The following is a 15,487-nucleotide window of genomic DNA, read 5'->3' as shown; positions in this document are numbered from 1 at the left end:
CGTGCTCCGCTCTTTGATTTGTGTCCCTGGGTTTTCTCTTCGCAGTCAAGTTTCTCGCTATTTCTTTGCAAGCGCCCCCGCCAACCAATACACACACACCCTACGTAGAATGGTTGTCTCTCGCAGTTGCTCAGAGACACGACCTACACTCTGCCTCCTTCATTAGGAGTGCCACCTTTTTTTTGTTAAGTCACAATCAAAGACAGAAAGACTTGCATTTATATAGCCCCTTTCACGACCACCAGACGTCTCAAAGCGCTTTACAGCCAATGCGGTACTTTTGAAGTGTGCGGCACTGTTGTAATGTGGGAAACGCGGCAGCCAATTTGCGCACAGCAAGCTCCCACAAACAGCAATGCGAAAGTGACCAGATAACCTTTTTTTTGTTATGTTGATTGAGGGAGAAATATTGACCAGGACACCGGAGATAACTCCCCTACCCTTCTTCGAAATAGCGCCATGGGATCTTTTATGTCCACCTGAGAGAGCAGGCGGGGCCTCGGTTTAAATGTCTCACCTGAAAGACGCCACCTCTGACGCAGCACTCCCTCTGCACTGCACTGGAGTGTCAGCCTAGCTGACCCAATCAATGGGAAAGGGCAGAGAGAGGGTGGCAATCAGGCAGAACTTAAGATTGGATCTATATTTTTTTTAAGTGATGGTGCAAAAATCATTGAAAACCTTAATAATTAATTCCTGCTCATCATAAGACACAGGCATGCAGAGCAAGTAGGAGTGAGATTATGCAGTAACCCACTGATGTGACTTGATGGACTGACTAAATCAGTTTCTGTTCTGTAATATGATTTTAAACGGAGGGATGACTTCTATGTTTAACTTTTACTGTCAGGTTCACATTTCAGAAATTTCTGGATAGCTTGCTCAAAAAGCTGGCCATTCAAAAACAGAAGTGGCAACCCTCAACATAGGTGCAAGCATCTACAAAATAATGGTAGGAACAGAGAGGCCTGCTTACATGCCTGCCCTACCCATATGCCTTTGCTCAAGTTTCGTTGAAGCCATTTGTAATTCTTAAATTTAAACAAAACTATCTGATTTACTTGTTAAGATTTTTCTTGCTGGGCCCCATCATTAAACTTTCACCCTCTCGTGCCCTTTTAGCTAAAGGTACTGGTAGTGGTGAATCTCTCCTTCACTTCTGATTTTCTGTCCTCCCCTACTCTAATTCTCTCCCTCCTATTCTGTTTTTCTTCTCCATTTCTGTTTTCCTTCTCTTCACTTGTTTTTCTTTACTCCTCTTTCACTTCCCCTTTTTCTCTCCTTTTTGCCTCTGCAACAAGCTGAAGGTCCATTTGGACTTGCTCCTTCAGTCACACCCAGGTCTCTATCTCTCTGCACTCAGCTGCTGAACACTTGGGGCAGTCACACTGTGGGCACTTTCTTTCCCCTGCTGACTCCTCTGTGGTACTATTGCACTCGGTGTTTCTGGCACTCGGTTCTCTGACTCATTGTCATCTCTGTACCCTGGTCTCTTACATGCACCTTTTCCTGCTGTCTCCCTGTCCCAGTTCTGTCTCTCAGCTTCTCTTACACTCTCTTGGTTGCCATTCTCCTACACTCAGTTTTGTGTTTATCGCTGTACTCTCGTTCAGGTGTCACTTTGTCATTACATTTTTCTTCTATTTTTTTCAGCCCTTCCATCTGCACCTTTTATTGTATTTTTTTTCATGTGCTGATTTTCCAGTCTTTTATTTCCCATGCTCCAAATTCGCATATCAGTGATTTCTCTCCACTCCATTTAACTGATTTCTCTCACCCCTCTTCCCAGTCTTCTCTGGTGCCTGCTAGCTCTTCTTGACTTTTCCACATTAAAAGATGCACTCAACTGCTGCTGCTTGGAACCAGCATTAACATTATGAACTGTAATGGTGGACCAGACCATTCCAGTAACATTTGCTAAATGTTAGTCCCAATACTTTCCCAATTATTCCAGGTGGTGATTGCACCACTGGCCCTCATCTATTTTTTGAACAGGCTGTTTGTAAAATTTCTCATGTAAACATCAAAACACATTTTTTTCAAAAAATAAAGGTCTGTTTTTCTCTACTTGTGGGGAACCATGGTGTCTTCCTCCTTACTCCATCTTATCATTCAGGAAGCTCCATATAATCTGCTAACATCCTATCGAGGTACAGTCTGTAATTGGTGCAGTTTTGCAGCATTGCCAAGAGCTTCTTTAAAATATGTCATAAAAAGAAAGGCTGCAGCTAAGATTCTATCAAAGTTGACTTAGCAATACTGGAAACCTTATCTCTCATACAAGCTGTTAATGACTCTCTCACACTATCCCTCTCCCTTTCCAGCTTCTAACACAATGGCCCAGATTTTTTTAAATATTCGTTCATGGGATGTGGGCGTCGCTGGCAAGGCCAGCTTTATTGCCCATCCCTAGTTGCTCTTGAGAAGGTGGTGGTGAGCCGCCTTCTTGAACCACTGCAGTCCATGTGGTGAAGGTACTCCCACAGTGCTGTTAGGGAGGGAGTTCCAGGATTTTGACCCAGTGACGATGAAGGAACGGTGATATACTTCCAAGTCAGGATGATGTGTGACTTGGAGGGGAACTTAGAGGTGGTGGTGTTCCCATGTGCCTGCTGCCCTTGTCCTTCTAGGCGATAGAGGTCGTGGGTTTGGGAGGTGCTGCCGAAGAAGCCTTGGTGAGTTGCTGCAGTGCATCTTGTAGCTGGTACACACTGCAGCCACGGTACGCCGGTGGTGTAGGGAGTGAATGTTTAAGGTGGTAGATGGGGTGCCAATCAAGTGGGCTGCTTTGTCCTAGATGGTGTCGAGCTTCATGAGTGTTGGAGCTGCACTCATCCAGGCACGTGGAGAGTATTCCATCACACTCCTGACTTGTGCCTTGTAGATGGTGGAAAGGCTTTGGTGAGTCGGGAGGTGAGACACTCACCACAGAATACCCAGCCTCAGACCCGCTCTTGTTGCCACAGTATTTATGTGGCTGGTCCAGTTAAGTTTCTGGTCAATGGTGACCCCGAGGATATTGATTATGGGGGATTCGGCGATGGTAATGCCCTTGAATGTCAAGGGGCAGTGGTTAGATGCTCACTTGTTGCAAATAATCACTGCCTGGCACTTGTGTGGTGCGAATGTTACCTGCCACTTATCAGCCCAAGCCTGAATGTCGTCCAGGTCTTGTTGCATGCGGGCATGGACTGCTTCATTATCTGAGGAGCTGCGAATGGCACTGAACACTGTGCAATCATCAGTGACCATCCCCTTTTCTGACCTTATGATGGAGGGAAGGTCATTGATAAAGCAGCTGAAGATGGTTGGACCTAGGACACTGCCCTGAGAAACTCATGCAGCGATGTCCTGGGGCTGTGATGATTGACCTCCAACCACCACAACCATATTCCTTTGTGCTAGGTATGACTCCAGCCAATGGAGCGTTTTCCCCCCCGATTCCCATTGACTTCAGTTTTACTCGGGCTCCTTGATGCCACACTCTGCCACAGTGTCAAATGCTGCCTTGATGTCAAGGGCAGTCACTCTCACCTCACCTCTGGAATTCAGCTCTTTTGTCCATGTTTGGACCAAGGCTGTAATGAGGTCTGGAGCCGAGTGGTCTTGACGGAACCCAAACTGGGCATCAGTGAGCAGGTTATTGGTGAGTAAGTGCTGCTTGAAAGCACTGTCGATGACACCTTCCATCACTTTGTTAGTGATCGAGAGTAGACTGATGGGGTGGTAATTGGCCGGATTGGATTTGTCCTGCTTTTTGTGGACAGGACATACCTGGACAGTATTCTACATTGTCAGATAGATGCCAGTGTTATAGCTGTACTGGAATAGATTGGCTAGTGACGCGGCTTGTTCTGGAGCACAAGTCTTCAGCACTACAGCCGGTATGTTGTCGGGGCCCACAGCCTTTGCTGTATCCAGTGTGCTCAGCCGTTTCTTGATATCACGTGGAGTGAATCGAATTGGCTGAAGACTGGCTTCTGTGGTGGTGAGGACATCAGGAGGAGGCCGATATGGATCATCCACTCGGCACTTCTGGCTGAAGATGGTTGCTTCAGCTTTGTGTTTTGCACTCACAATCTGGGCTCCACCATCATTGAGGATGGGGATATTCATGGAGCCTCCTCCTCCCGTTAGTTGTTTAATGGTTCCCCACCATTCACGATTGGATGTAGCAGGACTGCGGAGCTTTGATCTGATCCGTTGATTGTGGGATCATGTCGTCCGGTGTTGCAGCTTCCCCAGGTTGGCACCGCATTTTTTGGTACACCTGGTGCTGCTGCTGGCATGCTCTTCTATGCTCCTTATTGAACCAGGGTTGGTCCCCTGGCTTGATGGTAACGGTAGAGTGAGGGATATGCCGGGCCATGAGGTTACAGATTGTGGTGGAATACAATTCTGCTGCCCACAGCACCTCATGGTTGCCCAGTTTTGAGCTGCTAGATCTGTTCCAAATCTATCCCATTTAGCATGGTGGTAGTGCCACACAACACGATGGAGGGTGTCCGCAGTGTGAAGACGGGACTTTGTCTCCACAATGACTGTATGGTGGTCACTGCTACCAATGCTGTCATGGACAGATGCATTAGCGACAGGTAGATTGATGAGGACAAGGTCAAGTAGGTTTTTCCCTCGTGTTGGTTCTCTCACCACATGTCGCAGGCCTAGACTGGCAGCTATGTCCTTCAGGACTCGGCCAGCTTGGTCAGTAGTGGTGCTACCAAGCCACTTTTGGTGATGGACATTGAAGTCCCCCACCCAGAGTACATTCTGTGCCCTTGCTACTATCCGTGCTTCTTCCAAGTGGTGTTCGACATGGATTCATCGCTGAGGGAGGGCGGTAGGTGGTAATCAGCAGGAGGTTTCCTTGCCCATGCTTGACCTGAAGCCTTGAGACTTCATGGGGTCCGAAGTCAATGTTGCATTGGTAATGATGGCGAAACTGTCAGCATTCACCGTCATTACCCCTCTGAAACTGACCACAACTTCAGGATTTAGCGTATGCCCAGATAAATGCGGAAATCCTGAAGTTGCGGTCAGTCATTCACTGCTCCACCACAGGTTGTGCTGTGGAACTCCCCAGAGCTGGCAATTAATTGAAATCACATATAAGGATGAAAACTTCCCCTATTGCACTGGAGTATCACTGTTAACCCTGCTCCCCACCCCCACCCCCCTACCCCCCGAAAAAGTTAAGCCTTGTTCAAAGAGGTGTAACTGGGTTTTTAATGGCATATTGATGGCTGAACAACCGTTCTGGCCCTGAAAAACTAATTTTATATTTGTGGAATGTCAAATTTTTCCATTAATATGATTAAGAATTACATAGTTCTTAAAGTAATTATTTTTAAGTTTGTTTATGATATTTCAGCTTCTACCTTAATCCTATGTGTATGTCCCAATCTTTATTTCACTCTCTATATAATTTATAAAAAGTAAATTAGAATCTGTGCATTTTACTTCCCGGTTTGCTGTCTGAGAATTCTTCAATATTTTTGGCTGCTTAGCCAGCTTGATGACATCACTGTTGCTAGGCGCTGGAGATTCACTTGATTTGGCACCAGATTCAAACAAAGGTCGGGAGAGCTAAAATCGGTAGATCTTTGTGGGCAGCTTTCTTCGAGGTCAGTGGCGAACACCATCACTTCGCCGCTGACTGCAAATTCTGCACCGTTGTAAATGTCTCTTATGCACTTGAATGCCTATCTATCACTCACCCTTCTCATATACACTGTGAAGGATTATTTGTCTCCCTTCTGGTTCATTGAATGTCTCTTGACACATACCATGAATGCTACTTTTCTTCTCTCTCTCCTAAACTGTGATTTTTTTTTCACTATGAATGATACATTAACTCTGTTTGTTTTCCTTTATTGTTCCCTTTCTTTCTCTGTCATGCATGGTATGACTTTCTCTCTGGATTTGAGTCTGCTCTCTCACTCTTAATATTTTTAATTAATTTACAGTTTATGGCTGAGAATCCTGTGTAATTTGATTCCTGTCAAGCTAACATTCCTTAATTACATCCCATTGATTCAGCATAATTTTATTTTTACTATGCATACAATAGTTTCTGAAGAGAAAGAGATCATTTTAAAACAAAATGGTGTACACAATCACTATATTTGGGTACCAAGGAGAATTTTATAAATGAAGAGCATCGTCTATTATTTTTAATACAAATTAATAAATATTGGTTCTGCTATCTGGCAATGGCCTATAATTGTTTTTGTTTTATAACAAATAATATCATTCCAATTAAATGCTACATAATCTGTTATAAACATCAGCTCTTAAAGATTTTGCAACAAAAAATTTGAGTCACTTCCATATGTTCAATTTTTGAAAAAAACACATGTGCTGTGTACTAAAACAGATGTTTAATCTGCTTCCACTTTTTGCACCATACAATACTACATGTACACAATTAACATTAAATAGATATACCAGAGGTAGATTTCAGAATTACCACATCCCATGAATGAATAAAAAAAATAATTTTGAGATCCAATTGATCCAATTCTATTTCTCACCACTATTAAAATACATTTACTGGAAATGTAAAGACAGTTGGGATTGGTGAATCACAAAGAATCATTAATTGTGACTCTGCACTGTTTCCTCTGCTGAAGAAGCAAGTTTGGTGGTGTGTGGCATCAGCAGGACCTTAATAGGGAAAGAAAAAGGCACACTTTTGTCCCCCAAACAACTAACTTCAGAAAAGAGAGCTTTGGAAACAGAGGGCTGGATTTTGCAGGGGATCAGCGGGCGCGATCGGTGATGGGTCGGGTGGGAAAGGTTTTTTTTATTCCCAGCATGTCGGGACCCTGCTGTGAACCCACCGCCACGTGCCTTTACCAAATGTTGGGTCTGTCAACGCTCAGCAGGCAGCAGTAGGGGGGCACAATTTAAATCATTAGTGGTTTGTTTACAGCCACTTAACAATGGTTTTTTCCCAGCTTTTTAAATTTGACAGGTCACCCACTGGTTTCCTGCTGTGCCTATACTTCGTCTGTGAAGCTGAGGTGGGAGGTCAGTGGCCATTGAATCAGCTGATGAGTTGACAGCTTCAAATGTCAAGTCAAAGCTCCCAGCTGATTGACAAATGTTCCCTTAACCAATAGCTTCTCTAAACTGTATTAGAATGCTGCAAGTCTTTACACTAGTATCCATCCAGTCTGATCTCATTACCTCTCCCACCATTGACGGGTCGCTTCTGTCGTCTCTGCCATCTATTCCATCAGCATGGGTGGCCTTGAAACTCTCTCACCTTGGTCCTCAGAATCCCACCACGATCAGCCCCAGCACCAGGCACACCAGCATCACCAACAACATCACCAACCTTCTCCGCAATCAACTGATGATACACGGGACACAGGGCATCAGCACCCGACCACATTGCTGCCCGGGAGGCCTGGGATGGCCTCACCTTGGCCAGATTTACTTCACTTGACGCTGCACACCCTGGATGCCACATGATGCGCCAGGTTGGCACCACCCCACACCAACACCATAAAGCATCCCTACAATGCCCAAGCCATTCTTTTCACCATTGCGGGGTGTACCGTTATGTCTCACCATTCACTGCAACTCATTAAGCCACTTCCAAAGGTGCACACAAATCTGTCAAAGAACACAAAGTGTTGAAAATAAAGCTTTCAATGTTTGACACCACATTAACAGAAACTTTACATGAACATTGCATAAAACACCCAAGTGACTACCCTTGTGTGTTGTTAGTTGGTATGATTGCACTAGGATGAGGGTGAGTGTGAGGGGTGGCTAGTGAGATGGGGAAGTGATAATGTAGATAGAGAGAGATGGGTGGAGGTGCAAGGTAAGTTGGTGTGAGTAAGGATGTGCAGGAGTAGGCTAAGGAAGGCAGAGTGATGGGAATGTGATGAGACGCACAGCAGGATGAGGTTGAGTGTGGCTTTGTACTAACGTTTCGTGATCTACTGAGATCATTGAAACATTTGTGGCACTGCACCCAGGTCCTCCTGACCACATCCCTGTTTGTGCCCTCCTCTGCAATGTGCAACTAGGTTATGTTGATATCCTGGGGAGGTCCTCTTCCACCATGGGAAGGGAAGAGGACCTCCCTGTGTGCTGTGACTCCTTCCATAAGCATATGGAGGGAGTCATGGGAGAGCCTGGGTGCAGCCCTGCACCTCTGTCAGTGTTTGCGGCACCTCGATGCTGTAGAACACTGACAGCACAAATATCAAAAGAAAGTTGGCCATGGCCCCTTTAAGGAAATCGGCTGATGATGCGTCATCGAATGATGTCACCAGACCCACTTCCTCTAATTGGCTGGGAAATGCTATGGGCGGGCTTAACAAGCCCAATCAGGGGAAATTCATTTTGGAGGCCAGGATGGAGACAGCAGCGGGGTCGGGACCTGCCACCGACATCGCCCACCACGGACCCGCCGAGGTCCGTAAAATCCAGCCCATGGTAATAAAGATTACATGGAAAGAAGTAAATATAAAACACTTTGGTGTCAAAAACAGGAAGGCAGATTATTATCTGAATGGCAATAGATTGGGAGAAGGGGAAGTGCAACGAGACCTGTGTGTCCTTGTGCACCAGTCACTGAAGGTAAGCATGCAGGTGCAGCAGGCGGTTAAGAAGGCAAATGGTATGTTGGCCTTCGTAGCAAGAGGGTTTGAGTACAGGAACAAGGATGTCTTGCTGCAGTTGTACAGGGCCTTGGTGAGACCACATCTTGAGTATTGTGTGCAGTTTTGGTTGCCTTATCTGAGGAAGGATGTTCTTGCCATGGAAGGAGTTCAGCGAAGATTCACCAGGCTGATACCTGGGATGGCAGGAATGACGTATGAAGAGAGATTGGGTCGATTGGGCTTATACTCGCTGGAGTTTAGAAGAATGAGAGGGGATCTCATTGAAACTTATAAAATTCTGACAGGACTGGACAGACTAGATGCAGGAAGGATGTTCCCGATGGTCGGGGAGTCCAGAACCAGGGGTCACAGCCTAAGGATAAGGGGTAAGCCATTTAGGACAAAAATGAGGAGGAATTTCTTACCCAGAGAGTGGTGAACCTGTGGAATTCTCTACCACAGAAGGCAGTAGAGGCCAATTCATTAAATATATTCAAGAAGGAGTTGGATATATTTCTTAAGGCTAAAGGGATCAAGGGATATGGGGAGAAAGCAGGGACATGGTACTGAATTTGGATGATCAGCCATGATTGCATTGAATGGCGGAGCAGGCTCGAGGGGCTGAATGGCCTACTCCTGCTCCTGTCTTCTATGTTTCTATGATAAATCTGACAGACGATCTGTATTGTGAATGACGAAGAAATATGCAGATGAAGCAGATACAGCCCTTGGCTCCCGATAAGTAAATGTTTAAAATTGACATATAAAGTTCTTTTTTTATTTTTACTTCATTTTTTTAGGGTGTGAGGGAGACAATTTATCAGTCCCCATTATTTCATGAAATCTTGCCATCTTTGCAAGTTTCGTAAGATATTTTTCTATGCACCTCTCTCCGTTGTATGGGGAGATAGTGCCTGGTGTGGACTAAACTGTTTTATGTCATCTTCTCTCCAGCAGGCCATCCAACAAATTAAAAATATTTGTATAATGAAAATAAAAATTCAACAGAAAATATACTTTGAAAAATATATATAGCTAGTAGTTGAGACTAACAACCCCTTTACAGTAGCACATGGAAACCAAATTACTTCATTATATTTACTCTATTTGTTATGATGAATATGGAGATTTTGTTGCATTTGATTTATTACAAATCCAGGGGTTGAAGTTGCAAACTTGCATTCTCCCTGCTTTCCTTTTCACACCACTATAATCAGCTGCATAACTAAAAGTGTAAGCAGTGGCAGCCAAAAAAAATTATTGCCACTGCCAGCCTTTCTGAATTTTTAAGTTTTTCTGCTCCTGTCCACATATTGTTCAGTGATTTGCTTTTGTACCACTGAATTTTGCCTCCTGATTTTTACCTGGAAAATGTGAAACAGAATTCTTCTCCAATGATTTTAAGCTAAATTTATTTTTCTGGTCAGGAAAACTAGGAAACTCCTAGAAAATGAAAAGCCAAAAATTAAGTGCCTTAATTATCAGTGCTTTTCACAAATTTACTCATGAAAAAAGGACAAAGAAGGATAAGGTTGACAAATGACAGTTAAGCAAAGCAAGCAGATTTTTTAAAACTGCAGATAGTGCAGGTTTGATTTAGTACCAATAGTTTACAACAAAGCTGCACCAGCTATCCAGCACTGCCAGCAGATGATTTATTTACACTAGGAAATATAAAGAGAAAGAAGCAGACAATCTTCTTTTTCTTTTTTTTTCCTTTATGGCAGTGAGATAGAGAATATATAGGGCACATAATTTCTGGACTACTAATGGCTTCCCAAGGGAGAATATATGACCTAAAATGTACCAGCAGTACATGCAGCTGATTCGGTACATTAGATCTTATTTCATACCACTTAAGATCTGTCATAGCGTGTAATAAAAAGGGAACAACAACATTTTGCAATGGTTCTAGAGCCTATAGTCTACAGTGCTGGTGTCCCAGACATACACATCAAATGAGTGTTATCAGTTCTTGCCCAAGCACTATGTTCAGCACCTTTTTTAGATTCTGATAGTTTCTGCTGTTGCAAATGCACATCCTGTCAGCTGATCATGATGTAGCACTGATAGCAGCCAAGGAGCCATTCACAGACCACCTCATCATTTCAGATGAAGGGCATTGCATGAAGGGGAAGGCCTTGTAAGAAAAAATTGAGGGAAAGGTTGTCAATATTTTATAAAATCAAAAAGATTGTTTAATTAACAGAGAAGCCAAATCATTGTTTACCAAACTCAGTTCCAAAATTCTCATCACCTCCACATTGTAAATGTAATAGCTATGGATAATTTCTAGTCAGACTTTAGGAGCATGTATAAAAGATTTAAAATATTAGCTGAATCATTCAACCACCATTGATAAATGATCACAGTTGCATATAAAACTACAGGGAAAATATAATCATGACTCTATATTCACCTTTTATTCAGGTGGCCAATTCAAAAAATAGTTAATAACAAGAAAAATAAAATTTTGTCTGCACTATCTTTCTCTCTTGATCTCTATTTTATCACCACACAATATTTTATGTTTGTCATCTCCTTCTTGTATGTCTATCCTCTCTCTTTCATGCACACACACACATGTTTTGTCTTTGTACCTAACCTCTCTTTCTTTTTGTCTTTTTACATGCATTCTCAATAGATACAGCTCAAATAGAGTCAGGAATGACACATAGAAACAGCATGAAAGAATTACGATTGATTCTGGGTCTACCATCAATTCTCACTGGGCTGAAGACTTCCAAGAAGTCCCAATACCCTTCATATATTAGTATAATTAAACAGAAACTACACTCGGTTTTAAAATGCCCGGCCACATGAGCAGCAGCTTTCATGAAATATGCAGCCAGTGTAAAGAAGTCTTGAATTGCATAACCCACACATCCTGCAAAATATTTCTGCAGAAATGTTTTTGGTGATGAAGGAAATTTTAACCAGTAAATATCTGATGAAACATCAGTATTTTCTGGCAGTAGCATCCTGTATTGCTTTGAATATTTAGCAAAGATTTACTTGTTAATATTTTCTTCATCATTAGGGAAATTCCTCTAAGGACATCAATAGGGCTTGTAGCTTGTTTGTTACGGTTGTTCATCTTTGTGGTTTGGTGTTTCTTTTTTATGTTTTATACTTTCTTATCACTGACAGTGAGCTAGTTATGTACTCCTGAAGTGCACTATATATATAAGTATTTTTATTATAAGTATTATATTATATTTTGGTACAATATTGTTATAATGCCATAATGTATTCATATAATTTGAATACACTTAATTATGAAACATCCATTGGTTAGATTAAATATTTATGGTTTATATTATAATTCCTCATTTAACTAATAAAGGAAAGTCCTATTAGCTCACTTAATGGAATGTCAACGAGCCATAATTTTCTGGAGCAGACACTCTCTGTCTCTCTGTGGTCTGTCTCTTTCTCTCCCTCTCTCATTCTTTCACACACTATAGGCCGGATTTTGCAGTAAAATAATGGTGAGGCTAACAGCGCTCACCGTTATAAACGTGTAAATCAGACAGCAACTTCTAGCAACCGCACATGCACAGTTAAATGCGTAAATCAGGAAGTTGCTGTCTGAGATGCCCTGCGCCTTCAAAAGCTGCGCGATAATGGTATATCGCCACGAGACTCTCCATTGAAATACATGGAATGGCATGAAGTGGCTGTACTTACTTGATAGCTATGAACTATGCTAGGGCTTGTCCGTTCCAGTGTAAGTATCCATTTAACAACGTGATAAGTCTTAATTACTGCCAAACATCTTCTCTGGCACTGAAAATTAACTGCGGAGTCTCATTCCTTATTTTTAATTATTGTTGGAGATTTAAAAAAATTAATTTATTTTTACTTTTTCTTTCTGTCTCTTTTCTCTCTCTGAATCCAATCTTTATTTCCCTCTCTTTTTTTCGCTTTCTGTGCCTGATTTGACATTGAATTAAATATTCTAACTGACACTTCCTGGTTCAGACTCTGCAGCTGCTCATTAATTATTCTTCAACCTGATTGGTTAAGGAGACACACAGTTGCTTGCCCTGTTCACACAGGATCCCAGATGCCCTGTCCAAGGCCCTGTACTTTTTCGATAGTTGGCTGAGAGGAACTTGGGAGTGCAAAAGGCCATAGAAAGTCTCTGGGCATTTGCAAGTGTAAGCCTTTTGTTTCCCGCTCCCTCTGTGGTCTTTCCCTTTCATTCTCATAGGCACATAGACATATAGACGTGCACACTCTGTAGCTCACTCTCTCTTTCTCACACATAGACACAATTTCGCTGGAGCTATTGCGCCACCTTCAGGTTTTCAACAAGGAACAATAGCAATAAATTCTGAGGATGTGCGCAGTTCAAGGGTGAATATATGTTTTTAGTGCCACATCATCATTTTGTTCTAAAAAAAGGAGCTTTCCACGAAATAACATGTGTAACCGAATATGCAAAAACAGCACTATGCTTTTAGTTTTTAATCCGTATATACTTTGGAATTGAAAAAGAATGTACAGCTGCTACGCCTCAAAACCACATTTTTTGTTTCAGCATTGTTTAATTCGAGCAGTAAAAACTGCTTTAAAATACTGCAAAATTAAAGCATTTTTGAAACAAGGCGTGTTTTTTAAAAAAAATCACCGATCAATGGAATGTGTCCTCACAGGTCCGGCCCAAGGAAGAATAACATCAGCTACATAAATAAGATTGCCGACTGAGAGGGTGAACTGTTTATGTGCTGAGTCAGAATAATATTTTAACATAAACATTTCATCAGCTCGCACACGGTACGGTCCCCATGTAAAGTAGGGGGTTTCTTGTGCATTTTCAACCTCGGCACAAAATGTTCCCGGTCTAATTTTTAAAAACATTTATTCAAAACTACAGTGATTCTTTTCGCGCGATATTTTCTTCTAGGAGCTGATTATTTACCAGGACCTTCCCAGAAGAATAGAAGTGGTGTGAGTGAAGGGAGGTTAGAAGGGATCTTGAGGGAATCTGTCATCGCTCAAAAAATTCACTGCTGTGAAGGCGTTATATCAGTGAGAAAAATAAAACCCGTTTGAAAAAGTTTTGAAGAAATCACAATCGTAAATTATAATTTATCTATTCTGTTATTTTACCAGAAACTTCTCAGTCACGGTCAATTGCTCTAATTAAAGCATTCCCAATTTTGCATGTCTTTAGTCAAAGTATCCTCTGGATCGTGAAGAACTTGACACCTTTCTGGCAACTTTCACTCTCACCAGGAATTTCCCCAGCGCACACGGAAATTGTCCTTTCCCCCTCTTTTTCCCAATGATTAATCCCCTTCTCTCGCCCTCCAAAAAGATATTCGCGGCATCCTGCCAATGTCTGTTCGGACAGAGGTTGACCCAGAAGAATCTGAAGAAAAAGGTTACTTTTCTCGAAAATATTTAAGTATGAGCACTGATAACAAAACTATGTTGTGAGGGAAACTTGTCTTTGTGCAGTTAACCCTTAGCTTACCGGTTCCATAATGAATCCCTCGAAGAGAAGGTCGATATTCTGGAGGTTGAAGACCTCATGGTTTATTTCACAACGAATCCCACCTAGGTGAATGAAAGCAGCAATGAATTGAGCTAGCTCCTGGACCATCGAAAAAAAGATCTGAATTGCAGCTCACTTTTTATTTCAGCCTGGCTTCACACAGGGTTTGCTCGCTATCCACTTATTAACAGCACTTGGCGGGGGGAGGGGATAAACTAGATATGACATAACCGCAGAAGAACATTGAAAAAAGTTTGTCTTTTGATCAAAGTTCTTCAAATTATAAAAAAACTTTGCCGACCTAACAAAATCGAAGTGATTAATAATGTTAAATAATAAAAAAAAATCAAAAATTCCTAAATGCTAACGTACGGTTTACTCGTTGGCCGATTATGAACTATTTTTCATTTAGAAGTTTCAGGTTTCATAAATGATACTGTAATTAAAAAAATGTTTTCCAAATGCATACTGTAGAAGAAGCTTATATGGACGTAATGGGTCCATGTCTATACTATCGAAAGTTTAAAAGGTTTTTAGGGTTACTTAAAGACAGATGGCATATCGCGTCGTACTCTGTCACTTTTTGATGTACTTTACTTATGATTATTTTCTAAAGCAGCAAAAAAAAACCTCAGAGATCTTGCGCCGCGCCAGTAACTCAGCCTAGTTAATGCTGCAGTTTCTCTAACCACGCCTATGGATTTCAGCAACTTACCAAAACTGGAACTGATTTTCTTCCTAACCAAAGTTTGTACGTGAGGTTAACTGCCATTATGTCATTTTCGTCTCCAAATTCGATCGCAGGAGTCCTCCTTTTTAGTCCGTTTAGCTGAAATCAACTGTTAAAAAAGTGTTGCTGAATCGGAGCCAGCAATGGAGAGGAGAGAACCGTGATTTGTGTCCATATCCGTTCCTTGTGCTCTGTGGAAAGCTGGGAATCAGAAACGGAAGGAAAATCCACCATGTGAACGGCACAAAACACAATGGACAGAAATGTGGCTGACAGCACAGACTTCAGGAAATCCAACGAATCCAACGGAAATCAGCTATCTGTAATAACACGCCAAGGCGCTGCACATCTTTAGGTCTCATCTGTAACAAGTAGTCATTGTATGCATCTACTAACACCGTGGAGCTGTGTTTATAATTATAATATGTTTATATATTTATATAACAGTAATTATATATTTAAAAATTATACTGTTATGCGATAAAGAGTGATAGTGGAAGACTTTTAACATTGGGTGGGTAGTTTTGACCCCAGTTAACTTCGCCCAATTTTAAAAGTCAAACAATATCACCGACTTTAGAAAAACACTATCGTTTTCAATCGGTGTACATTCTTAACACTGTTTAA

At 42.0% G+C, this 15,487-nt stretch overlaps 1 protein-coding gene across 1 annotated transcript in view; it reads right to left on the bottom strand.

Moving 5' to 3' along the window:
* Positions 1 to 15,243, bottom strand: part of LOC147115197 (arf-GAP with SH3 domain, ANK repeat and PH domain-containing protein 1-like) — a 439,694-nt gene extending 424,451 nt beyond the window's left edge. Inside the window, exons 1-2 of the mRNA XM_085993991.1 lie at positions 14,846 to 15,243; positions 14,110 to 14,192 (exon numbers count right to left, since the gene is read on the bottom strand). Of these exons, the coding sequence (XP_085850117.1) occupies positions 14,110 to 14,168 (59 nt within the window). The 5' untranslated portion in view covers positions 14,169 to 14,192; positions 14,846 to 15,243. The remainder of the gene's footprint in view (positions 1 to 14,109; positions 14,193 to 14,845) is intronic.
* Between the last annotated feature and the right edge of the window lie 244 nt (positions 15,244 to 15,487).

Source organism: Somniosus microcephalus, chromosome 7 (genome assembly GCF_052327205.1).
Source record: "Somniosus microcephalus isolate GS21.2 chromosome 7, FLI_Smic_1.0, whole genome shotgun sequence".
In the NCBI taxonomy this organism is placed as follows: Eukaryota; Metazoa; Chordata; class Chondrichthyes; order Squaliformes; family Somniosidae; genus Somniosus; species Somniosus microcephalus.
Note: the sequence above shows the minus strand (reverse complement) of the source record. Positions and strands in the feature narration are given on the sequence as shown.